The sequence below is a fragment of the Tachypleus tridentatus genome, chromosome 6, assembly GCF_004210375.1.
Source record: "Tachypleus tridentatus isolate NWPU-2018 chromosome 6, ASM421037v1, whole genome shotgun sequence".
NCBI classification, from domain to species: Eukaryota; Metazoa; Arthropoda; class Merostomata; order Xiphosura; family Limulidae; genus Tachypleus; species Tachypleus tridentatus.
The window spans coordinates 144,760,934-144,786,762 of NC_134830.1; the positions used below are offsets into that span (position 1 = coordinate 144,760,934).

Below are 25,829 nucleotides of genomic sequence, written 5' to 3' on the forward strand. Positions count from 1 at the left end.
TAAGAGTGTCTGAAGATATTCAGATTATTATTTAAAGCGGTTGTTAATTAACGTGACATACCAAAAACAGGAGACTTTTAAGCGGCCCTTTAAAGCTATCTTTTCACACCCACCCTTATGATACTAAAAATTAATTTTTCAGAAAATCATCAATTCCCTAAGCTAATGTCTACATTTTCTGAAGACAACTTACTCTATAAATCAATTGTCCTGTTTGAAAAACTGTTACTTGACCTGTCTCATCCAACTATGTTATTTGTGTTGACTTTAAAAATATATCAGAAAAATTAGAATCTGTAGGAACGGGTTGTTCTATGGGATTTCAACTCCTTTTAGTTTGAAAAAAATTTGCAAACCTTTTTTTGTTTTTCTATAGTTTCCTGATTGAAAAATAGCATTACTCCAGCATAGTTATAATTTTAACTCTCTTCAGAGGATAACTGGTTCAAGTAAGGATTTCACACCTTTTTATCTGATTGTCTTGCGGAAAGAAGCTGCAGACAGACACGCAATTTTACTACTTATTGGCTAACTGATCCAACAGGCACCAGTCACTGCTTTATTGTGTTCGAAAATCGAGAGTTTATTAATGTTTAGATGAAGCAGTGTTTGCGTCTTGGAGAACTGATTTTTACGAGATATGAGCTTATGGTGTTTTCATAGTATTTCTACAACTTTAACTCTTTTATGTAAGAGCATTTTAAAAGTTCTTACTTTCTATTTCTGGTATTATGTTGGTATATTTTTATGTAATTTTACTCTGTATGAACTTTAGGTTTAAATTTGATGATGAGAAACCCTCTTTGAAACAGTAAAGATGCAAGATGGTTTGAACGTCTAATGAATAAATTTTTATTTCAAGTTTAACATCGTAACATACGTACAGTGTTTTAACAAAATTTTATAACAATTAAGTAGTTGTTTATGTTCACTATTGTTGTTTATAAGTTGCTTCACAGGAAAGTGGAATAGATGTTTACATTCAAAGTATTTTGTTTGTTTTGAATTTCGCACAAAGCTACTCAAGGGCTATCTGTGATAGCCGTTCCTAATTTAGCAGTGTAAGACTAAAGGGAAGGCAGCTAGTCATCACCACCCACCGCCAACTCTTGGGCTACTCTTTTACCAACGAATAGTGGGATTCACCGCAACATTATAATGCTCCCACGACTCAAAGGGCGAGCATGTTTGGTGCGACCAGCATTCGAATCCGCGACCCTCGGATTACGAGTCGCACGCCTTAACACGCTTGGCCCTGCTGGGCCACATTTAAAGTAAGAATTATTATTTGTTCTCGTGTAATCCGATTAAAAACCTTGATTTTCTATAGGGGACGAACATGCACTGGGAAGAGCATAATGTTGAATAAAGTCTTCTTCACCTTTATTAATCCTGCACCCATTTTGTTACACATATAAAACACACGATCACTTGCCTTCCATAAATTGTATCGCTGTAGTGTTGCCTTATATTTTAAGAATGTGCATTGTTGTTTATATTATAACTGTGAAACTTTCTATTAAATATTTTTCCTTATATAAATCTGTGTCCTGTCTCATTCTTTTTAGCCTAGCTGTCGCACGCATCAGGAAATAAATACAGCACACGAGATCATCCTGTTATTTGCAGGCCTAACACCTCTACTCCGCATTCAGTCCTCAAGAAGTCATAAGACCTTTGTCTTATTAATTCCCCAGATACTATTATAAACTTTTCTAATATTATTTACCTTTAATTTGAGGAAATAAGATCTTACAAGTTACGTTCACAAAATATAGCTTTTACTTTGTACTTCGGTGATATTTGCAATTTACAGGTGTTTTCTTACAAATACATTACTTTTTGTAGCATACTTGGAACATTTTCAAACTGATAGCAAATGTAATATTCACAAAGGTCTAAACAAAAAAGGACGTCTGCAGCATAAAATAAAAAAACAGCAAACACAGGGAAGAAATGAAAGCTACACTTGTAAGTTGTTGACCTAGTTGAAAGAAACGTAACTTTCTTTTAGTTTTATTTATACCAATATCTACAGTTAATACTACTTACGTAGATCCTTCATAACCAGGAGGACATAAGCATCTTCCAGACACATGGTCACAAGATCCTCCATTCTCACATCCACAAACCTGGGTACACTCACTCCCATAAAAACCTTGAGAACAAGGTTCCGAACAATTTCTTCCCTGCCAGCCTAAGCAATAAAGAAGCTCTTGTTATAATTCTATTGTATAATTTTAATCAAAACACGTTCCAGAATATTCGTATTACAAAATAATAATCATATAATAAAGTTGAAATGACTTGTTTCTTTAGAAAATAAACTTATAAATTCTCTTTATGAGACGACTCAAAAGAAGTAATCATTTTTTTATACAATGCATTAGTTAGGCTCACTTTAACTACTTCTTGTAATTTTCCTTTCTAGTGTGTTTTTTCTCTCTTTATCCACTAAAGGATATCGACATATTGGATAGGGTTAAAAGGAAAGCTACTAAGATGATTCTGGGGATGGAAAGTTATCTTGAAAAAATACGGTGATATTACTGAAAAGTTACAATGTTTTCTTCTAGATCGATTTGATAAAGGTCTTTAATTTCTTTTAACTTTGTCCTAACGTCAACAGGAAGAGAGGGCAGAACTTCAAAGTTTGGAAAAGACGAGCTAGACTCCAGAGAACACAATTTAAAAGTCTGGAAACAACAGGCTCCAAACCACACGACTTTAAGTTTTAGACCTGGGTAAGTTTAAAATAACACAATTTTAAGATTTGAAAACGACGGACTAGGATCTTGGCAACATGACTTTCAGGCTCGTTAAACAAGTTGTACTCAATGAAATACAATTTAAGGTTTGATAACGAAAGTCTAGACTACAAAGAAAACACTTAGAATTTATTAACGATAGGCTAGGCTCAAGAAAGCACAACTTTAAGATTTTTTAAAGATAAGCTCGGGGCAAAAAGACATATTTTTAAGGTTTCTAAATTACAGATTGAACTCCAGGTATGTTTTGTGTTTCTAACATACCACTCCTTTATGAGTCTAAAATGGAATAGATTATTAGTGAAATATAAAGGATGGATGTAAATATTTTCTTTTTTTAAGAATGAATGCACAGAGAAGGATAAAATGGTTTTAATTGTCTCTAATGAAACGTCGTTATAACAAAAATGTCAAACCTTTCCACACAATAAAATATAATCATGCTTTTATTCACCCAGAAACATTTTCAAAGACTTTCGTAGTTAAGAATAAGGTTGCAAACATGCGTTTTCTTGTACTTTAGAAAAAGGTAATACACTATAATATTTGTTTGACTTGATATATAACATAATGTCACAATTGCATGACAAACAATTACCCGAACATACTATATAATTAAGAAACTCCGAAAAATAAATACAAATAAATAAATACTATGTTCAAAATGTATCCAAACTGGCCTGTAAAACTACAGAATGAGTGAAACACGTTGTATCAACGTGTATGATAAGTCTAATTAATTCTATTTATTTACAAACCTAGTATTTCACTCTTTGAAAAGCTATGTCATACTTATTTATAAACTTAAACCATAATGAAGACATGCAAACAGCTTTCTCACCTGGTTTGCATGTGCAAGTTCCTGTTACGGGATCACATTCTGCTCCGTTCATACATGTGCATTTCTCTTCACACATGAAACCCCATGTGTTTACAGGGCAGGCTAAAAATAAAAATGAAACATATTATACAACACATTATACTAAATAATCATTTTTTCTGAGTTCAAGGGTGTACAGTAAAGAGTAAAAGCTCGTCACTGAGGCTAGATGGCTGTCTGAGAGAGTCGTCATGCCTTAGAGAAGTCCTCTCCTGAACACCAGACTTTCACTGATACTACATAGATCCATGATTTCCTTCTAGTTGCAGATAGAAACTCAGGAAGGTGAATTATTACAGTCCAGTATACATCTCGGACTCCTCTTCAAGTTTACCCCTAAGGATCAATGACAATGAACAAGAGACACATACAACTACCTTTTAGTCTGATGAGTTCAATAATATATACAGGATTACCAGGCATCAGAATAGTTAAGCCCTGGTTCTTGTCAGTACTATCAAAGACCAACTGAAAGTGATTTAAGGTGCCACTAGTGGATGGAGACTGTTAGCTTGAATTCAGTCACTAAATTTTTTTGTAGGTAGGTAAAATAGAGAAACCTAAAGGATGAAGTTAATGATCTATGAAGCAGTAATTTGCCTCTCTATGATGGGAGAACTCAGGGTGTTCCTCATCTTTAAAGTTATGATTCACAATACTCTCACTTTAATTTTTTTCAATATATAAATAAATAATTCACATCAACTTTTATCAGTAATGAACAACGTTTATGGTTGTTAAAGGTCTAGTGCTGTCCAAAATGAGTTAAGATAAAGACGAAAATTAAACTTTATTCTACTTTCTTAGAAAAATGGAGGGTAAATCACAAGTGAGACATTTATTCCTGAACAGCCTAATAGAAAGAGTGACAGAATATTATCTTGTCCCAACACTTTTGCATAGTACTGTACACCTCTTTTGTGTCAGCCTAATTCTCATATACTCGCCTATTATGGCACCTTTAAATTTTTCACATACCAAAGAATTTAACTATTTCATGAGGAGCTTCTGAGTATGATAATTATGCAAGACTTTTTCCAAATTTTCGGCAAGTTTGTCTAAGATTTCTTATTTCTTTTGTATCATATTCCAGAACTTTGGATTAATATGATTAACTATAGCTGGTTAATTTTTTTATTAAGTTTCACAATAATTGATTATTATTTCCTCATTATCAGCTACAGTTGGTTAATTTTCCATTAAAATGGAAATAATTACAAAATATTCTCTTGTCCTAACAATTTTGCACAGTACTGTACATTGAAGAGATCTTTTCACCTTGATAAAATCAGATTATATCATGATGAGATTCGAAGTCCTATCTTAACCACATCGTATGAGAAGAAGCAGCCCACAGCAGAAGCTGTAGTGGTAATACCTAAAGCACATTACTCTCCTGAAATAAGTGCATCACGATGACCTCGAGTGTTGTCAAAAGCAAACGAAAAGCCAACATATCCCAGTGCTGAACATCCCAGAAAACTTTCAATCTGACTTTACATGACATAGACCCTTTGAAGAAGGATGTTCTAGTGGATAAATCACTCAGGCTTTACTTTATGCTTCAAATGGTTATGGCTTACAGTTTAGGGATTTGGTGACTCTTTTTATAACCACAGCAGTATGATCAAATCAAGATCAGGCAGGGATAGATCATGTGACCTAAATCTACGGTCAAGGCCCACTTGCAGCCAGTGCCAATATACTGTAACCCAGTGCAAATGAATATGACTAAGTAAACAGCCAGGTCATTTTTTGTATACTGTGTTATACAGTAAACATTTTTTTGATGACAGATAGTTTCTTTTGTCTGTGTGTTAATGTTTAAGACATTCTTCTTTACTATTTTTGTGGGATTTCCGCCATTGGTCAGAACTAAAGAAAATGAGCATATTTAAATAAGTGAGATTTTTTAAAAATATGTGCGTGTAATAACTTTCTATCTTTTCCTGTTCTTATGTTACTGTGGATTTAATTTACTTGATACTTTGACTTTATTATGCGTTATGTTTAAATTTTGCTATTAAAGAGCTCATTCCGTTTTTGGTAAGTTTTAGTTTATTATTTCTGTATGATATTGAAGGTTGCCTTTATTATGTTTAGTTTTTTCAGTTTATTTTGTATGTCAGTTTGTTTATTTTGGACATTTCTGACCTTATTAATGAATAATTTATCTTTCGTAATTTTTGCAAAAGGTGTTTTCATGTTTCATAATTTTTTGTATTGCTTTGTGTTTAGTTTTGTCCCTAGGTGGGACATTGGCAAATTTAAGAAACTACAATGCTCATTTCCCCGCTAGGGACAGCCCAGTGAGCCTTTGCTGTAAAACGAACAAACAAGTATGAAATTTGTTGTTAAAGCGTAATTTTCGAGTTATTATTTGGGGTTTTATTGTAAAATTATGTTCTTTATTTGCATTGTCTGTTTTGCTGTGTAAGTATTTTAAAGGCGAGATCGTAAAATACACTTCTTTCTTCATAAATGAGCAAGTTTATAGAATTATATTTTAAATTTCTAAATTAGAGACAGTGAAAGATGACCTGAAGGCAAAAGAAAGAGGGTAGATTTTGTATGTAGTCATAATAGGTGTTTTCCACCTATTTATTTAGTAACGTGAAGTCTGAAGTTAACATAAGATTGTTCTTTAAAGTGCATCTAGTTTTAACTTTTGTCAGTCAAGTGACTAACTTCCTTTTCTACTTTGATTGTTTGGCAAATGAATAATGATTATTTTTGTTGTGTTCTACCACATGACTATTCCCTCTCATTTTTCATAACTCAATTAAACTTAATGAGCTGGGATAAAGTTTAATCGGCTAACACTACGTGCATGCACGATCTGTATAATATGTGATATGTGGACCAAGAATGATTCATTCAGTCCGGAAACTTGTTGCACGCCTTAGAAAACGACCTTTTTTCTAACACATTTACCTCCTATGTCAGATCCTTTTATTTCATGTGCCTCCTATTTCAGGACTTTATACACTCATACGTAGTTAAGTATTTTATAATATTTTAAATGAACTTCTTAGATTGCAGTACGTTTGCTTCAAGGTTATTTAAATAGTTGCAAACATATTTACTGGCCCTCATAAACGGTGTTTCTAATAACGTAAATTTCACAATGTATATTATTAAAATTAACACGAATGCTGTTAATTAAATGTAATTAATATTCTTATTTGTTTATCTTGGTAAAGAACAAAAGATAAGTTTCAAATTACACTACCTTCGTTAAGGTTGTCCTTTATACCTGCTCTACAATGGATGTGTCCTGGAACATTTCTTAGTGGTAAATAATAGCGTATGTATTATGAATTCGTCAGATGTGTCAAGAGTTACTCCTGTATTCAGGCAGTATTGAAACTTTTAAGATAAAGATAATGATTTATACTTTCACTTTTACAGATATGTATTACATTTTAATGTGAGTTTAACAACCAAGAAGCACGCGTTTACCGATATAATTTTCAACAGTCATGCCGCTTCCTTACAATCTTACTGTATGGTCCAGGAAACTATGAAAGGCGTGGACGGTTTATTTATCAATAAGTAAAATACCATTGAATATAGACTAAAAAAGTCCGTTTGAGTTCCGAGAAAGTCTTTGTCCAAACTGTAATAAGTAAGTGTTCATTGTATTGTATTTTAATACAATAATAAATAAACCCTTTTAATAAACAAAGCGATTAAGAAACTATAACCTAAACTCTTATACTAGGTTAAAAAAAATGAATTGTGCGAGATAAATCTAAATCTTAAAATACTTTAATAGCTTCAAAAATTAAATTCTATTAGGTGTTGTTTGTTTGTTGTAATTTCGCGCAAAGCTAAATGAGGGCTACCTGCGCTAGCCGTCCCTAATTTAACGGTGTAAAACAAGAGGTAAGACACATGGTCATTACCAGTCACGCCAACTCTTGTGATACTCTTAACAACGAACAGTAGGATTGGCCGTTACATTATAACGCTTCCACGGCTGAAAGGGCGAGCAAGATTGGTGGAAGGGGAGTTCGAACCCCTGACCCTAAAAATGCGAGTCGTGCACCATGAAACTGAATATAACAAGTTAAAATTTGTATGACTAATTATTCTGATAAATCGTTGTGGGGCAAAGGAAAAACTTTATGACTAGCCATAAATTGTGTAATCATGTATTTCAACAACCAAACTTACAGGCCCTAAAGAAATGATAGAACATTTCACGACTGACACGTGTTAGGGATATGATTTATGTACAAATGTTTGCAAGACACCTTCATAAAACACATATCAATACCACATTTCATAAGTAAAGAGTAGCCGGCTGCTTATCCTGTGGTCGCGTTTCAGAATTAGAAACGGCTACAGATGCATAGCCTTAGTAACTACAACGAAAAACAAACTAGCTCACTTTATAGAACATATGTTTAAAAATTTTATAGAGCCACTAAGTTGTAGCCGAAACGGCATCATACTTTGAACCAACATTTTTCGACACTCTTAGTCTCAGAGGAAGATCATTTGTCAGATGTTGCACGTGCTATATTTGTTTATTTCCCTCGAACCTCTATCAAGTTTAAGTTCTCTTTCGTAAAACTAATGATGATTAACACTGCGTAATAATACGTAATAATTAAATAATAATTTATCATTTGTGTTCGAAAACATCAATAACGATTAGAGAACCCAAATGATGAAAACAACGTATTGTAATTCCTATCAGTGAAATTATCGTGTGTATGTTTATATATATATATATACACGGATAGCCCGGCATGGCCAGGTGGTTAAAGCACTCGACTGGTAGTCCGAGGGTTGCAGATTCGAATTCCCGTCGACCAAACATGCTCGTCCTTTCAGCCGTGGGAGCGTTATAATTGTCGGTCAATCCCACTATTCGTTGGTAAAAACAGTAGCCAAGAGTTGGCAGTGGGTGGTGATGACCACCTGCCCTCCCTCTAGTCTTACACTGCTAAATTAGAGACAGCTAGCGCAGATAACCCTCATATAGCCTTGCGTGAAATTCAAACCAAACGTCACAGATATCTTTTCTTTTTCACCATTGATGAAACTAAAAAGAGAATTTGTGACGTAGAGGACTAACGTAATCCATAATTGGTTGTACCTATCCTCTGCTGCGGACTGCAGTTTTACCTACTTAAAAATCATCAATACAGCTTGAGTTAATAAAGGAAACAATACAGTTTTGCCTCTTATGGTAGTGATATGTACATAATATTTTTCAGTCATTTTAATTCACCCTCGATCGAAATTGTGTGCACATCCCCGAGATATTTCTTTGGTTTGTTGATCCAAGTTTAATTGACAAAACTTAATAGGTAGAACTGCAGTCCACCGCAGAAGATAAAGCCGATAAGGAAATGAATTAGGCACTGACGTCACATATTTTCTTTTCAGTTTTACCTTTGGTGAATAAATCTTTAATATATGCGCGAGACCACAATATTATCCACACACATGAGTTAATTTAGGTTACTCTATGGTGAAATAAAAATACTAAAAAAATCCCATAAATATTATAAGTTTGTTTGTTTTGTTTTTGGAATTTCGCACAAAGCTACTCGAGGGCTATCTGTGCTAGCCGTCCCTAATTTAGCAGTGTAAGACTAAAGAGAAGGCAGCTAGTCATCACCACCCACCGCCAACTCTTAGGCTACTCTTTTACCAACGAATAGTGGAATTGACCGTCACATTATAACGCCCCCACGGCTGAAAGAGCGAGCATGTTTGGCGCGACCGGGATGCGAACCCGCGACCCTCAGATTACGAGTCGCACGCCTGAACACGCTTGGCCATGCCGGGCCAATATTATAAGTAGTATAGTGTGAACATTATATATATTATCAGATATGCCCACCACTAGAACTATATGTTTAGTTCTTATATATATAGGTAGATGGCTTTCATCAAACTTAATATTAATTGAATTTAATCAACGGTAAAAAGAAATTTAGCTAAGACATAAATTTAATTAAATGTTTAGTGGTAGCGAATAGATCGCTGATGTTTTCATGGTAATGTTTTATACTATTAAAAGTAAATCTAATTCTATAATCTTAATTTTTTATTTATTGTATTACTGAGATAGTTGAATTATTTTTTGAGAAATAATAATCACGAATGTTAATGTAAACAAATTCTTTGTCATTTATTATTATTTTCAAGCATGATTCACATCAAAATAAAGTTATGTAAAATAACTCCAACAAAACCAGAGTTTATTAAACAAATTAAAGATGTAACAAAACTTACAAACATTACAAGTGGCGCCTCTCCACCCATGTTGACATTGACATTTGTCGGGGGCTATACAGTCTCCATTAATACAAGAATTGGAACAGTATGCTGAGGAGAAAGAAAGAGACAATACTTACAATAACATAACACTGTTATTTCAATGCATAAAGAAGCATCAATATTGTAGAATTAAAAGATGTAAGGAACATTAAATTAACACTAATAACTTCTTTGCTAGAGCCTTTTTTACCATTCTGAAAACAAGTAATATTATTTTAGTTAATGTGTAAAATTTTTATGAGTTCATCAAAATCAACTGATAATATTTATTGATAGTGGAATTAATTGATATGGACACGTTTACAATTTAGTATATCCAATTGAAGAAATCAACCACTGTGAAACTTAGTGGAAAATTAATCGCTCTAGCAAATTATGATGAAATATCAACCCATCATTATGAAATTTAGAGAAAAAATAATTAACTACAGATAACCACGAAGAATTCACCAGTCATTTCAAATCATAATGGAAAATTAACCAGCTATAGCTAATAATGAAAAAATATATAAATATTAACAAATAATTGTGAAACTTAATAGAAAATTAACCATCTATAATCAATTATGAACAGGAATTTACCAGTCATTATGAATTACGTTATATCTGTCATTAATCCTTTCTCTTCTTATGTTTTTTTACAAACACAACACAAATTCTCCATATTAAAATACCTCTTTATACGTAAATAAACAAGTTACAAAGAAATGCGAAGGAAGAAATAAGTTTATCTTCTATCACTTACGGAGATTATATTTTGAAACAAGTTCTTTACCTGGAATTGATGGTCTTGTAAAGAACCTAACGTAATACATGGACAAACAATGGTAATTAATGTTTAGTCATCATATTCCCCATTTCTTAGGAAACACCAAAAAACTGCCACTATATCATCACATTGTTTCTCTTACGGAAAGATCGGCAAGAATATGCTATTAGGTAGAGTAAGTTACCACGTATAAAATGAGCTGGTTTTCTGTAAGTCCCAGGCTTCAAATTTTGAAAAGTGAATCAAACAACAAATAACCATCATATTTATAAGAACAATTTGCTTGAATATATTGTTTTGCTCTTAACTACTGAAAACGCATGCATTTATCAAATACTTTTTTGTGTATTAAGAAACCCAGATAGTTATTTGTGAAATATTGAAAACAAAATCTATATTATATTTACTATAATTTGTTGGTCAAAGAAAACAGCAATCCCCAGTTCAACAGTCACATTTAATATCTGGGATCGTTAACGTGCTAGGTTTCTTTCTGAGTTTTTTCATGCTCTTTAATGTTACAAAACTAAGGACAATTGCATCTAAATATTTCTAGTCTTTTATACTAAATGACCACAAATTATTCTTTACACTTAGGGTTAGCTTAACAAAAATGTATACAAATGATTTGCATACCTGCAAATTATAAACAACAGTTACTCAGTACAGACGGCCATACGATATAGTTTGTTGAATATAAACTTTGAGCTGGAACAAAAACATAATACAAACTATAGTCAAGGACAAGAGCAGGTAATCAGATGAACGAATCACTCATGCTATGTATAACAATACAAGATGGAGAACTCTTGACCTGTGCAGCGCTAACGAGTCATACTGTTGATCACTAAACAGAAAGTGCAATTTGATAACAGTAACAAAGCACATACGTGTGAACATTTCGAAACAAGTTTGAAGATTCTTTGATTAAAAAAATAAATTATCTCCCAGGCTGAAGTATCTGTGGAGTATAAACAACATGTTATATAATGTGTTGGACATATTTGTGGCAAAGTGTCAGACCTTAGAATATTATGTTTAGTTATTAATGTTTACGTACAAAATTATACTGAATACAACTTAGACTGACAAGAAAATTTGAGGAATACATGTGTAATATTCCAAGATTTTCGGAATATAACACACTTATGTGACTATAGCATTAGTGCAAAGCTTATACATGTAACACGTGGAAGGACATGTATAGTGACACTTTCCAGTTGAACGGAAGAATTAAGACTCACTATGACGAAGGACAAAACAAAACTTGTTAACAAGAACAACGAACGAAAATAGCTGATCAAACGCAGTTCTGGAAGAAATTAATGTTATTAGAGTCAAACTGACTGAAACTGGATAATAACAACAATAAATTAATTGTTTGCATGCCAGTAAGCACCAAACCATAGAATGGGCTCTCTGTATTCTATCAACCACTGGGAATCGAACGCCTGGTTTTGCGTTGTCAATACGTAAACTTACCACTAAACCCACCAGGGAGCTTTTGATTTAAAAGAAATAAAAATTATACTATTTAATAAATCTAGAACTTCGTATTACTGTTGTAAAAAGAAAGCACATGGTCAAGAGATGGAACGTTTTTCCTAACACAAACAAAGTTTCTTAAAAGAAGGAATTTGTTATATATATATGCAGTTTATATATATACAAGTTCAGTGTTTAATGAAACAGCCTTGCCCTCGGTAACGAAGAAGAAAGAATTCAATATGTATATATACTCTTCAAAAAAACAAACGCAAAAGGCAAAATTTGAGACATATTGTTAACAAGTTTATTCCGGGTAGTTCTGTATGACATGTGTGAAACTTTGCACATTCACTGCTAAACATCCAAAGTCTGCAGAGGCGAAGTCCACGCTCATTAGTTGAAGTTTAACTACAACGTCACTCAACGTCAATAACGAGTATGCCCCCTGTGAGCATCAATAACTGCTTGGCATCTCCTGCCCATGGAAGCGATGAGATGACGAATCACATCCTGTGGAATGGCTGTTCACTCAGCCTGCAAAGCTGCTGCAAGCTGAGGTAGAGTCTGCGGTTGAGGTTGTCGCCGTCGCAGACGTCGGTCCAACTCGTCCCAAAGATGTTCGATGGGGTTTAAATCTGGTGATCTGGAGGGCCAGGGAAGAACGTTGATGTTGTGGTGTCTCACGAAGACAGTGGTGAGTCGGGCTGTGTGAGAACGAGCGTTGTCATGTTGAAAAATGTCGTTGACGTTCACCATGATGGGTTGCACATGGGGCCTAAGAATCTCGTCGACGGTTGCGTACGGTCTTATCGGAAATCCTACGCAGCCCTGGTATGGTTGAGGCAGTAGACGTCGCAGTGGTGGTCCTATCCCGAAGGTGACGTAACCGGATGTTGCGATCTTGTGCGGGCGTGGTCACACGAGGTCTGCCAGATCGTGGACGGTCACAAGTTGATCCATGTTGTTGGTGACGATTCCATAGCCTTGTGATGGTACTTGGGTGAACATTCACAGCTCTGGCAACATCTGATCGAGATTCGCCTGCTTCCAAGCAACCAATGGCGTTGTTGCGTTGTGCTTCAGTCAGTCTTGGCGTAACTATATTGCGTGTCGGTGGCTTAACACTGAGCTATGGAAACCGAGAATCCGTCATTTTTATAGGGATTTTGCACATGTTGCACTTACAGAACATGCAGATCTCTCAAACAAATTTATTGGACACGAATGCGTTTTGGCGAAAAATCCGTGGTTTTCCTCCGTTTTCAAAGTGCACAACTTTTATTGTCATTTTGGTCTGACAATCAGTGCCTTAACACGTGTAACATCACATACTCCGAGCTTGTAACGTTATTACATATATTTCTCTTTAAAATAACAAAAATATCCCTTTTGCGTTTCTTTTTTTGAAGAATATATATATTTAAAGAAGAAACCTAATTACTATGTATAATACAGTATTGAAAATAATTACTTAAACAATAGAAGAAAAGTTAATAGAAATAAACAGCACATGAATGTCGTCCATAACTGTGTGAAAACGAAAAGAGCCAGAACACATTTACTTATTGATAGTTGTGATAGTTCACACTGTGATTGGTTGCCATCCACTACAGAGCCTGTTATACAACAAACAGTCACACTATGTCTTGTAGTAACAGATTAGTTCACATTTTAATTGGTTGTTATGCAATACACTGCTTGTTAAACTACAAACAGCCATGGATTGAATGTTCTTCCGTCTCTTCTATAAGAGGTCAAGATATCAGGATTAAGCTTTGGGAATTAAACAAAGAGACTTTAACTCCAACTGTACTCTAGCATTTTCCTAAAATTGTCAATGAGTACTAATATACAAATTTTACTGAGACAACCTTTAATAAATACTTTTCTTCTACGTCACTATAAAATTAAACAAATATTTTTTCCCATTTTCTTTCTCACTGCATTCGTTATGGTTTCTTTTGAAGTTCACACAATGCTACACCAGGGCAATCTGGTTAGCCGTCCCCAATTTAGCAGTATAAGACTAGAGAGAAGGAAGATAGTCATACCACCCACCGCCATCTCTTGGGCTACTCTTTTACCAACGAATAGTGGGATTGACCGTCACATTATAACGCACCCACGGCTGAAATGGCAAGCATGTTTGGATTAGAACCAGCGACCCTCGGATTAGGATCCGAGTGCCTTAACAACCTGGCCATGCCGGTCCCACTAAATTCGGCCTAAGTATCTAATTTTTAGATTCTTGACGCTTTAAGCTGCTGGCTGACAAAGATTGCACTTACAGTCCTACACTTTACCCAATAATTTCCTAGACAGACGCAATCAACTATCAAAGCTTTCAAATTCTTAGCTATCAAGAGAAACACCAAAATAAAATTTTAATATAAAAGTGGATTTGAAACATTGTTTTCTTCGTAAGTACCTGATACTGCTGTAATTTTGAAACACATAGATAAACGTACATGTAATAAAATCATAAATTTAAACGGTAAAAGTATTTGACTTCTTAAAATCGCAAACTGACTAACATTTAGAATATTATTGAAATTAAACGTAATCATTGTTACTTACGAATGCACTCATCTTTATCTTCACTGACAATGTAGCCTGGACAACAAATATTTACTGTCCTTCTTTCGAATTTGTTTTCCATTTTATAAACCCTTGTGTAGAAAACTCTGTAAAAGAAATTACATCAACATATTTTCACGTGTCAGTATCCACAGAATTTCAGTCTTCTCTATTATAACACGTGGATTATGAATGAGGTCGTTTAATAAATTATTAAGAAATTTCAGCCACAAGGATGTATTCACGGATATCCTTGTTATGTTAAATGGATAAACACATCTCTGCTTTGTGTATTACTTTATACGTGTAAATATCTAAAGACTGTATTTAATATATATATGTAATATCACGTCATTAGATCATTTACAACACAAGCTGTTTTCATCATGACACTTTTCGTTGTCGGTAATTAGCACTAAGCTACACCATGGGCTACATATACTAAAGATATGCCGCAGTGCGACTGGGGTCACGTCGTGACACATTAACTTACTTAAAAAACAATTCCCTTCAGAAGTAGTAACCCACGTCACGTGCAGTTCCAGATATGTTCCCAAAATGAAATCATGAATTATTACACAATGTACAAGAAGAGACATCTACCTTTTATAAGGATTTTCAAAACATGTAAATAAGAACAACAACTTAAAAATAATGTTCAACAAATAAAATAAAATATCGTGAATAACATAATTACGTAAAGAGAAATGAAATAAAAAGGATATAAATTTTGGAAAAAAATTGTAAACTTACCTGTATTTGGAACAACGTGGAGGAAAAGACAAACACCAAGTGAAAGTTCGGATTCGAATAGGTCTGCTATAAGACACCCTTACATTCGTAGCGTACCTATAAAACCAATACTGTTTTGCAATAAAACATTTCTCTGTAATGAAGTAAAGGTCACTATTCTTAAGAGTGTAAACATAGAAAAAAACTTTCTTAGCCTCCAGGAATTGAATTGTATGTTGATTAGATAATATTTGGTCTAACTACGTAGCAAACATTCAACGTATTAACTTTCTCATCAATTATTATTTTTTGTTCCTTTTTAAGGTGTATGTTTTTCAGTTACAGAAGTTGTCGAGTTATTATTTTCTGCTGCTTCTAAGTCATAACTAGTAGAAAAAACGAAGTAGCGTAGAATTGAGAGACAATAAGTCTAAACAGAAGAGATTATTTCTTAGAATAAGCTATATTTTTTCTCTCGTAATACATCTAACAAGTATCGTGTATGGATTTTTATAAGTTAAAAACTTTACTTTCTATTTTTGAAAAATGTTGGTTGACGAAAAAGGTGGTTTGACCGAAAAGTTAAAGTGTTTATAAATGAATTTTAAAATATTAGAATTAAGGTTAGGTTTGAATTAATATGAAATGGAAAAGTTTGAACCGATATGACAAATATGGGCCATCCGATATTAAAAGTGTCGAATATATTTGATTTTTTTGCCGTTCGGAAGCACAAAAAAAAAAGGATTTCTGGCTGTTAGGAAACACAAGGAACGAAAGAGACTAATGGTTTTGAAGCACGAAGAAGAAAGGTTTCTGAAGACTGTTGTAAATTATCAGCTCAAATAGAGTGTAAAATTGATGTTATAAAACAGACAACTGAATAAAAAATGAGAGAACAGCAGTAATACTAAAATTATGTTTATTAAACTTTTCAAAATAGCATCAGTTATCATGCATTGACAAAAAATGACTTTGAATCGTTAGGTGTGCGGAGATGTTCTCTAAATAAGAAAGTTTATTTAGTTAAGTACGATTTGTTTGTTTTTGAATTTCACGCAAAGCTACACGAGAGCTATCTGCGCTAGTTATCCCTAATTTAGCAGTGTTGGACTAAAGGAAAGGCAGCTACTCATTACCACCCATCGTCAACTCTTAGACTACTTTTTTACCAATGAATAGTGTGATTGATCGTGACATTATAACACCCCCACGGTTGAAAGGGTGATTATGTTTGGTGCGACTGGGATTCAAACCCGCGACCCTCAGATTACGAGTTGAGAACCCTAACCACCTGGCCATGCCGGACCAGTGTATCATTTATTACTAGTTAAAATGATGAAGTTAAAATATTGTATCCCATGTTCTTTTGTTTATTTTAACGTTAATCTGTTGCGGAATGACGGGGATTGATGGCTTTTTCCTATATGACACAAGAGTCCCTGCAAATCACCAAACACTAGCATCTGTTTCCTAGATACTATGCATTATCAGAAATGATTATTTTGTAAAGCATGTTTGAGTTAACGACTAAAGTTGTCAGCCATAAACAAAAATCTTTACTTCTAACCTGTAAATACACCCATCGTTGAGTAATTCTATTCGTATATCTTCTACATGTCAGATAAAGCAAGTAACTGTGAACAGATTGCAGTATATGTGTGCTACGATTGTAAAGCCCGTGTACCAGATAAGCTCCAGCTCTCGAGTGAAGTCCCAAAATATTGACTAAAATATTCACAATAAAATTGGACTGTGCAATTGTATATAGAACATTTCGTTAGAGTTTTATCTAATACGTAAGTGATATTATGAGAACACAAAATCATGTTGTAACCATGCTATGGATAAAGCGATATCTAAGACTGTCAAAAACACATGTCATCCTTTTTCAGACAGTTGCTTTTCCAATAAAATTATATTTTATGTTTATTAATTATAGTTTAGCTAAATGTTTGAAAAGAGTAATAATGAAGAAATGTCTCAAGCTAGCAATTTAACTTCTGAGGTGGTTTGTAAAAGACAATCCGTGTTTAGACCAAGAGAAGAAACTTCAAAAATTGTGTTAATAAGAACTTGGAAATGCATTTTTGATCAAGTGCCGATTAGAGGGGAAAAACATCAACTAACATCACACAGATACCAAAAGTAGTAAATTTTTCAAGGCAACACCGTTCAAGTTTCTGTGAATATACATCCATCGTGGAGATATATCAGATGGAAAGGGGTAAGTTTTCCATCATTCTTTCCACAACGTCATCAAGATTGATGTCTTATGCCCACTGCCTGTGAACACTCAAGATTGCAAGACTTTAAAGTCGTGGGTCTTCTATTGTATTGGGAATTGTGATTTTTATACGTTTCAGCTTTCTGAAAGTCCTTTCATACCCAGTAGTGCTCACAAGAAGAATTAGAGCAATCTGCAGCTCCAGGAAGAACTCTGAGAAAGCTATATACAGAAATTTCAGATATATGTAGCAAATATCATGTCTAATAGCATCATATGTTCTTCCTGTACACGTAATTTAGCCTCCTTATAGTAAACCCAGTTTAAATAAAACTGTATCTTGGACACTTAAATGCATAAAGAACATAGCAAATATTTCAAGTAGATAATATTAAACATGGATAAGTGTATTACTACGTCACAGACTCGAATAACATGATCTTTTAAACTAGATTTGCCATTGGTGTAGAGCTGAAGCTTGTATAGATGTTGAACTAACTTATGCGACCCTTGAATTAATAATTCAACTCATCCTGTTGTCAACACACACTGCACGGATCAGATCAGTCCAAAACTGAGTTTGTTATGCCTAGAGATGCACACAAGAACCAGTCTAACTCACAAGTCTTGACATTCCAATCATTACTGTTGTGCTTTAAAATATTGTTTGACTTATGAATGATTTGTGTGAATAAACTACTGCAGAATGCAGCTATTTCATACATTCCTGTAATTACTTTGTTATTTCTGCATTTGACCTCAGGCATAAGTCATTTTGTGGAAGTTTTACTTCTCATGTAAACGTCAACAGATTTAAAAAACAACCAGTCAACTTAGCTATAAGTTAATCCATGGCCACGTACTATAGGGTTTCTTCCCAATTATTTATTTACAGTTGAAACATTTACAATTTCTATTTCTCCTGTAGATTAAAGATGACATGGTAGTGCATATTTTCATCTCACTTCACACTTAAAGCAAACAATAAACCGAATATTGAAGTTGGCTTCTTGATAAATGTAAATCCCTTTAGGTTTAGAAAGTCTTGTAATACTTTATTCAGTCAAAAATTGAGAGTGGACTGTTGTAATATTTCAATCAAAGAGTACGTTCAGGCATATATAGAAGAGTAAGTGACAATAAAGAGGATTATCTTTATTACTAAAGGATTAAATATAGCCAGAGTAGCTCTCTCTTAAGAATGACTAACAAACTAATGAAGAGTTCTCCAATATATTTCAGTTTGTGACAGTTGTAACTTATCATGCGCCTCCCAAGTTCCTAACTACTCATTTGTGATCCATATGCAGGACTGAAAGTTCTCGGATTGTTTAACATCACCAATGTTTTTACTACCAAATGATATCAACAAACTACTGGCATGACAATCCATCATCATTCCTTTGTTTATGACCAAAGTGATTTTGTACATGAAAGTTTCCTGTCATATCAATAATGAAGTAACCATTTGTAAAGTAATCTTCGATAATGAAAATAGTCGCATTAATTAATGATAAATACCACAACTCCATACATTTCCTTCTTCACTATATAACATTGGTGTTCAGGAGCATTCAAATCACAGCTTTAAACCATGATTATATAAAACGCTATTCTGTACTTCTAAAGAAATTGGTATGACACCATTACTATCATCAATTATCAAAATGTTTGGACTATCCTGAAGAAGTTAATAATTTGCAGTTTAAATAAAGCATACTTTAAACATCATTGTCATTTATGTATTCACACTCATTAAATATAAACCTTAGTCAATTCACACATTTAAGCAGCTCTTTTAAAGAAAATGGACACAAATAATTAATACTCCTATGCAAATCCTAGAAAGCTTAAAACCTTTAGTTTCATTACAGACTGAAGCTAGTTCTTACTCAATGTGATATAAAGTGAATCTCTGTCGTTGTCAATGACATGACGTAAAAACTTCATTTCCTTACTTATGGAAACACATTTTTCTCATTTCAGTTTCAAACACTTAAAACACTGGAACACCATTTTCACATTCTGGGTTGTGGTCTTTAATAAGCATCAAGAGATAAATATATCATTCATGTAGATGGTAAGTCTCCCATTGTAACTCTCTAAATGAAAGCTCCACCATCCTTTCGAAGGAGGCAGGAATTTATAAGACCAAATAGCAAGGCACAAGCCCATACTCATTTGCAAGTGCTGAAAACAGTCTTAGATCTACGTTAATCATTTAGTTCTACATTTAAGTAGGTGGATGCAATATTGAACACGTTGAAATTTGATGTTCCTTAATTTTTTCTCACTTTTAGCAGTGGAGATGTCCAAATTATTTTGAATATGATGTTATCCTATTCTTTAATAACCACTCTATTTCAGCTCTGCCAACATTTTGTAAGCCTTTCTGAACACTTGCTGACAAATGCTCAATATGATTACTAGGAAACAACGTATGGAATTCCATCCTGTAAAACCTACTGAAATCATCCATTTAACAACTGGCCTTCGAGTGTTGAACTCAGATTTATATATCCTGGTTTCCGCGGAGTTTAATTCACAGTTCATCTCAATGATTCAAGAATGTGAGTTTCTCCCTACCAACATTTTGTACAGCGTCGAGGTCTTTATTATACGAACTTGGTTTAAAGCATTGCACCCCCGTCCATGAATCTATACATTCCAAACACACTCTTGCTTGAAATGCTTAAGTGAATATTTTAAATTCTGCTTTGTCTTTTATTTAAACTCTAATGCATTCAACTATTTCGTATATAAATAGTGGTAAGATGATTTCAACCTTTGAGGAAGTCACTCATCCTCTTCTACGAAAAAGGTCTAGAGCCATGCTATGATGCATATGGATGCATACTGATGTTAGATGTTTTATAAACGTAAGCCCACAGCTGTGATTTTCAATTATCACCAGTGTGCTTTCCATCTAAAAAAATTCTTTGCTTCTGCAAAGAGTCAGAAATATCCTTGGCTAATTGGTGACTGTTCTGTCTACCAGTATCACTGCAAACCTCATATGTCATCCCCATCGTACCGCTAACTTTGAGTAGTTTTGACTCAAAGCAGCATCTGGAAGATTCTGAGCTAGTTGCGCTACCGACTATGTCAACAAGTCTCAGGAATATAGACTGGTTGTTACAATCATATCCCATATTCACCATACTGTGCTCAAGCATGTTGGATATCACCAGTAGAAGTTAAATCATGTCTTCAACTCCACACTTATTCTTCTCTACTGTAAGTTCTACATAGTCTTAAAAAACACTCTTATATGAACATTATTGACAAACCTTACATTAATGAGGGAAAGTAAGCACATCCAAATTAAACTATGCAAAAATAATTTTTATATCAAAGATCCAAAATGTAATTTACCATTCTAATCCATTGTATTCAGTCACAGTAATCAGCGAAAGCTATAAATCTCTCCAATACACCATATTTTAAGATTTATTTATGAAAATCAGATTTTTATCATTATAAGTCCTCATACCTTCCCCTGAGCCACTGGAAGCCAATAAGATACTAAAATGACAAGTACAACATTTTTTTTAGTTATAACATTTTCACTTTAATATCATGATAATTTAAGATAACATGAGTGAATGATTAAAAGCATAAAGTATTTATTCACACAAGGTTATCTGGAGTCGTTATTAAACGTTCCAAATTTAATATTTGTTACCACGACAACAGCTGACTGTTGAGGACGATCAACTGTACATTTATAAAAGCTAAAGACAAGGGCTAAACTCATGACAAAACTACACTCAGAAGTCAGACACACTGCCAGTTTGGTTAATTAAATTAACGATCTGGGACAAAAACTCTAACTCGTACTGTCTTGTTCAAGTCTCTGTGCCACACTTGAAACGCATACGATATCATTCTTGGTGAGCTTTAGAAAAAAAAAACTAAAAAAATTATAAAACGCACTGGACTATCTTTATTTATGGAAACTTCGTTAAAGATAAATGAAAAGCGCCAGTTTATAACACTTCTATATCGTGTTTATAACATTGTTATTAACTATATGCAGAACACCTCCTCGAAAAATTAAGAATAATATCTCAGAATATGTTTAAGTAAAGATACTCCTGGCTAATCATGAAAGGATAAAATCATTAATTCCTTATGCTACAATTCTTAGATGGAGATGGCTAAACCTATAGCTAACTCTGTTATAAATACTAACATAGGTGTGTAGACGGGCAGAACTACACCTGTAGCTCAAAATTATTATAGTGAACCTAACAAAATCCATGCTCATTCCTAATTTTCTGGAAGCAGTCTGAGTTCTATATCCATCCAGGCAGGAATATAGTTGGACATAAAGGCTCCACTAGTAAGAATAGCATAGGTGTGTAAGCGGGCAGAACTACACCTCCACATCAAGACAAGCCTCTATTAGCAAGAATAACATAGACAGTACACAGGCAAAACTACACCTGCATATCAAGACAAGTCTCTACTAGTAGGAATAACATAGGCAGAACTACACCTGCATATCAAGACAAGTCTCTACTAGTAGGAATAACATAGGCAGAACTACACCTGCACATTAAGACAAATCCTTACTAGCAAGAACAACAAATATGTAAACAGACAGGGCGACACATGTATCTGTTTGTTTGTTTCGTTTTTTGAATTTCGCGCAAAGCTACTCGAGGGCTATCTGCCCTAGCCGTCCCTAATTTAGTAGCGTAAGACTAGAGGGAAGGCAACTAGTCATCATCACTCACCGCCAACTCTTGGGCTACCCTTTTACCAACGAATAGTGGAACTGACCGTCACATTATAACGCCTTCACGGTTGAAAGGGCGAGCATGTTTGGTGCGACGGGAATTCGAACTCGCGACCCTCAGATTACGAATCGAACGCCTTAACCCACCTGGCCATGCCGAGCCAATATGTATCTCACTCAAGACTTGTAAAACTAGCGTAGTTGTTTCTTGAGGTTGGAGGGGTGACTTTAGTTGGAGAGAACTTGTATCATTTTTTTTTTTTTTTACACCTGTAATTTCATAATTTCACAAATAGAATATGTTAGCATAATCCATCTGTACGTAAAACAGAGGATTTGATAGAGACGATACTTTAACGTAACAAGCAATTTTATTGGTTATATGTTGACGTTTACATAAACAATACAGCACATGAACAATAGTGTTGTGTTCGTCAGAGCAATGAGTAAATAAATAAAACAACAACTTACATTTTGTGCTTTGCACAAACAACAGGGTCCTTTATCAATGTCAAGCCCATGTGTAAATGGTTATTCATTCGTAATTACATAAACAATACAGCACATGAACACAAGAGCAAAGAGTAATAAAAGAAAACAATAACTTACATCTCGTGTTTTTTACAAACATTGGGGCCTTTGCTTAACATCAGAGCTGCAGGTATCACAAGAAAAATAAGTTGCAAGGATTTTACCATCATTTCTCTGAAAATAATGAAAATAATTACTTTTAAAAATGTTAAGCTATAACAGGATGTGTTCTGGAGGTCAAGTTATCTATCAAATCCATTACGTTCTAAACATTGAAGGTATTATTAAATAATTGATCAATGAACGCTTTTTACCAATGATACTTACATTTTGTTAGATATACAAAACTGTTTAGTGTAAGATCATTATTGCTCAGTTCATTTCGTGATTTCATATTTCATGATTTTTTTAATAAAAATGTCAACAGTTTGATTATTATATTAGCGATAGCTGTGGCAAGTTCCTTTACGCAACTCGTTATGAGTCGTTCATTGTGGTTTTTGTTTAACTGTTGCAAAAGACAATTATAATATTGTAAACGTCATCTTACTCCAAGCTTCCAAGTTATTCTCGTTGTGTGTAGTACTGTTGTCACTTGCGTTACAGGCGTCTGAAGATTTAGAAAAAAAAAAGCAAGTTAAGTGATAAATAATAAGACCCAGATAGAATGATTAACAGGTTATTCGTGATGAGCGATTTCTAAAGAATTCAGAAAATATTAAGTTAGTCAGACTGCATGATTATGAGTTATCTGTAATTAAAAGTAAATTTCACGGTGGTATTGTAACAACAGAAATAAAAAAGTAATATTTTATCTTCTTAAAAGTTGTTCTAATGTATTTAATCCTGCATGTGTGGGCTTTGACAAAAAGAAAAACTATTTAACTTTTGGATATAACTGCTCACGGGGTAACTTAAGTGAATTTATTGCAAATTGTATATTAACAAAAATAGATAGGGAAGAATAATTCGTCTTGTCAGTTTGATTCCAAAGTAACTAAACTTGTTTTGAATATATTATTTTAAAAGAACTGAGTTGTGTGCTGTCAGTTTACTTTTAACATTTATCGCTAACAGTAAGTCACAGAGACCTAGGTACTGTAAAACCCTAACAGGTTTGCATCACTGTGCATATTTACGAGAACGAAAAGAGTATTGTTTGTTTGTTGTTTTTTTTTTAATTTCGCACAAAGCTACTCGAGGGCTATCTGCGTTAACCGTCCCTAATTTAGTAGCGTAAGACTAGAGGGAAGGCAGCTAGTCATCATCACCCACCGCCAACTCTTGAGCTACTCTTTTACTAACGAATAGTGGGATTGACCGTAACATTATAACGCCACCACGGCTGAAAAGGCGAGCATGTTTGGTACGACCGAGATTCGAGCCCGCGACCTTCAGATTACGAGTCGAAAGTCTTAACCCACCAGACTATGCCGGGCGCAAGAAGAGTGAAAAATAAGTACTCCTTCAAAATTCCCATTGTAATCTACAACGTGTAAGACAATGTCACATGTGGAAGTTTTAAAAATTTAATATAGGTAACTAGATACAAAAATAAGAGGTAAACGTTGTCTTTGCTGGTCCTAACTAATCCTAGCCTATTGACGTTCCACAGAAACTGCTAGTCTGGTTCTTATATTCTTATGATAGTGAAATACGCAAGATCAGATACACAAACTCAAGTGAGATTTACTTTTGTTATTCACAATATAGCTTTAGATTAGTAAAAAACTCAAGATAAAGTTCAGAATGTCATGTGTTTGTCTTTTCTGATGCGTTGTATTGTTGATCTGTGAACTTTACTAAACCATGAAAAACTGCCCTGGAAAATAATAATATATCGTGGTCAGCTTGTTTGTTTTGTTTTTTGGAATTTCGCACAAAGCTACTCGAGGGCTATCTGTGCTAGCCGTCCCTAATTTAGCAGTGTAAGACTAGAGGGAAGGCAGCTAGTCATCACCACCCACCGCCAACTCTTAGGCTACTCTTGTATCAGCGAATAGTGGGATTGACCGTCACATTATAACGCCCCCACGGCTGGGAGGACGAGAATGTTTAGCGCGACGCGGGCGCGAACCCGCGACCCTCGGATTGCGAGTCGCACGCCTTACGCGCTCGGCCATGCCAGGCCACGTGGCCATCTATTTATGTAAACTTTGAACAAAATAGTAGTGCGTTTATTTTGGAGGGGCTAATAACTTTTATGTTGATCCACTTTTAATGGGAAATATCATAACCTCAAACAGAAAAGTTCTGTGTTTAATCTGTACTGGTTATGTCTTAATAAGTGTTATTAATCAGTTTACATACTGAGTTTACATACTCTCGATGCTATAGCAGTTTTTCAAACGTAACCAAGGTTAACTCAAGTAAGCATTACGGATGCAACAGAAATTAAAATAAAGTAACTTAAAATCAGCCAGAATTGCAGTTAAAAACGTAGTTCAACATAAAATTATAATAAACAATAACTAAAATAAAATGATATCAGATTCAAGCTAAATCATAAAATAAACGCATGGAAAAAATTAAACAGAATTGAATTTAAACTTAACTAAACTTTATGGATATGTATATATTATAGAAAACTGGACTATACACAGATTTAGATAGAATAAAATAATTACCAACAAAGATCAAGAAAAAGGTAAAACTGAAAATACAAAATGATTTGATTTGTTTCGAATTTCATTTAAAGCTACATAACAGTTCATCGCTGGCCGTCTCTGAACGCCACATTATAACACTCCCCTAGCTGAAAGGTCGAACTTGATCGGTGTGACAGAGATTCAAACCCATAACGACTCACA

The 25,829-nt window shown here is 34.2% G+C and overlaps 1 protein-coding gene across 6 annotated transcripts in view; it reads right to left on the reverse strand.

Moving 5' to 3' along the window:
* The window catches only part of LOC143253945 (uncharacterized), a 110,489-nt gene that overhangs the window by 55,283 nt on the left and 29,377 nt on the right, over nucleotides 1-25,829 (reverse strand). For all 6 annotated transcript variants that reach the window (XM_076508578.1, XM_076508580.1, XM_076508582.1 and 3 more), the window contains exons 2-7: nucleotides 23,098-23,193; nucleotides 15,539-15,634; nucleotides 14,786-14,892; nucleotides 9,907-9,999; nucleotides 3,610-3,711; nucleotides 2,053-2,197 (exon numbers count right to left, since the gene is read on the reverse strand). In XM_076508578.1, the coding sequence (XP_076364693.1) occupies nucleotides 2,053-2,197; nucleotides 3,610-3,711; nucleotides 9,907-9,999; nucleotides 14,786-14,892; nucleotides 15,539-15,634; nucleotides 23,098-23,189 (635 nt within the window). In that variant the 5' untranslated portion in view covers nucleotides 23,190-23,193. The remainder of the gene's footprint in view (nucleotides 1-2,052; nucleotides 2,198-3,609; nucleotides 3,712-9,906; nucleotides 10,000-14,785; nucleotides 14,893-15,538; nucleotides 15,635-23,097; nucleotides 23,194-25,829) is intronic.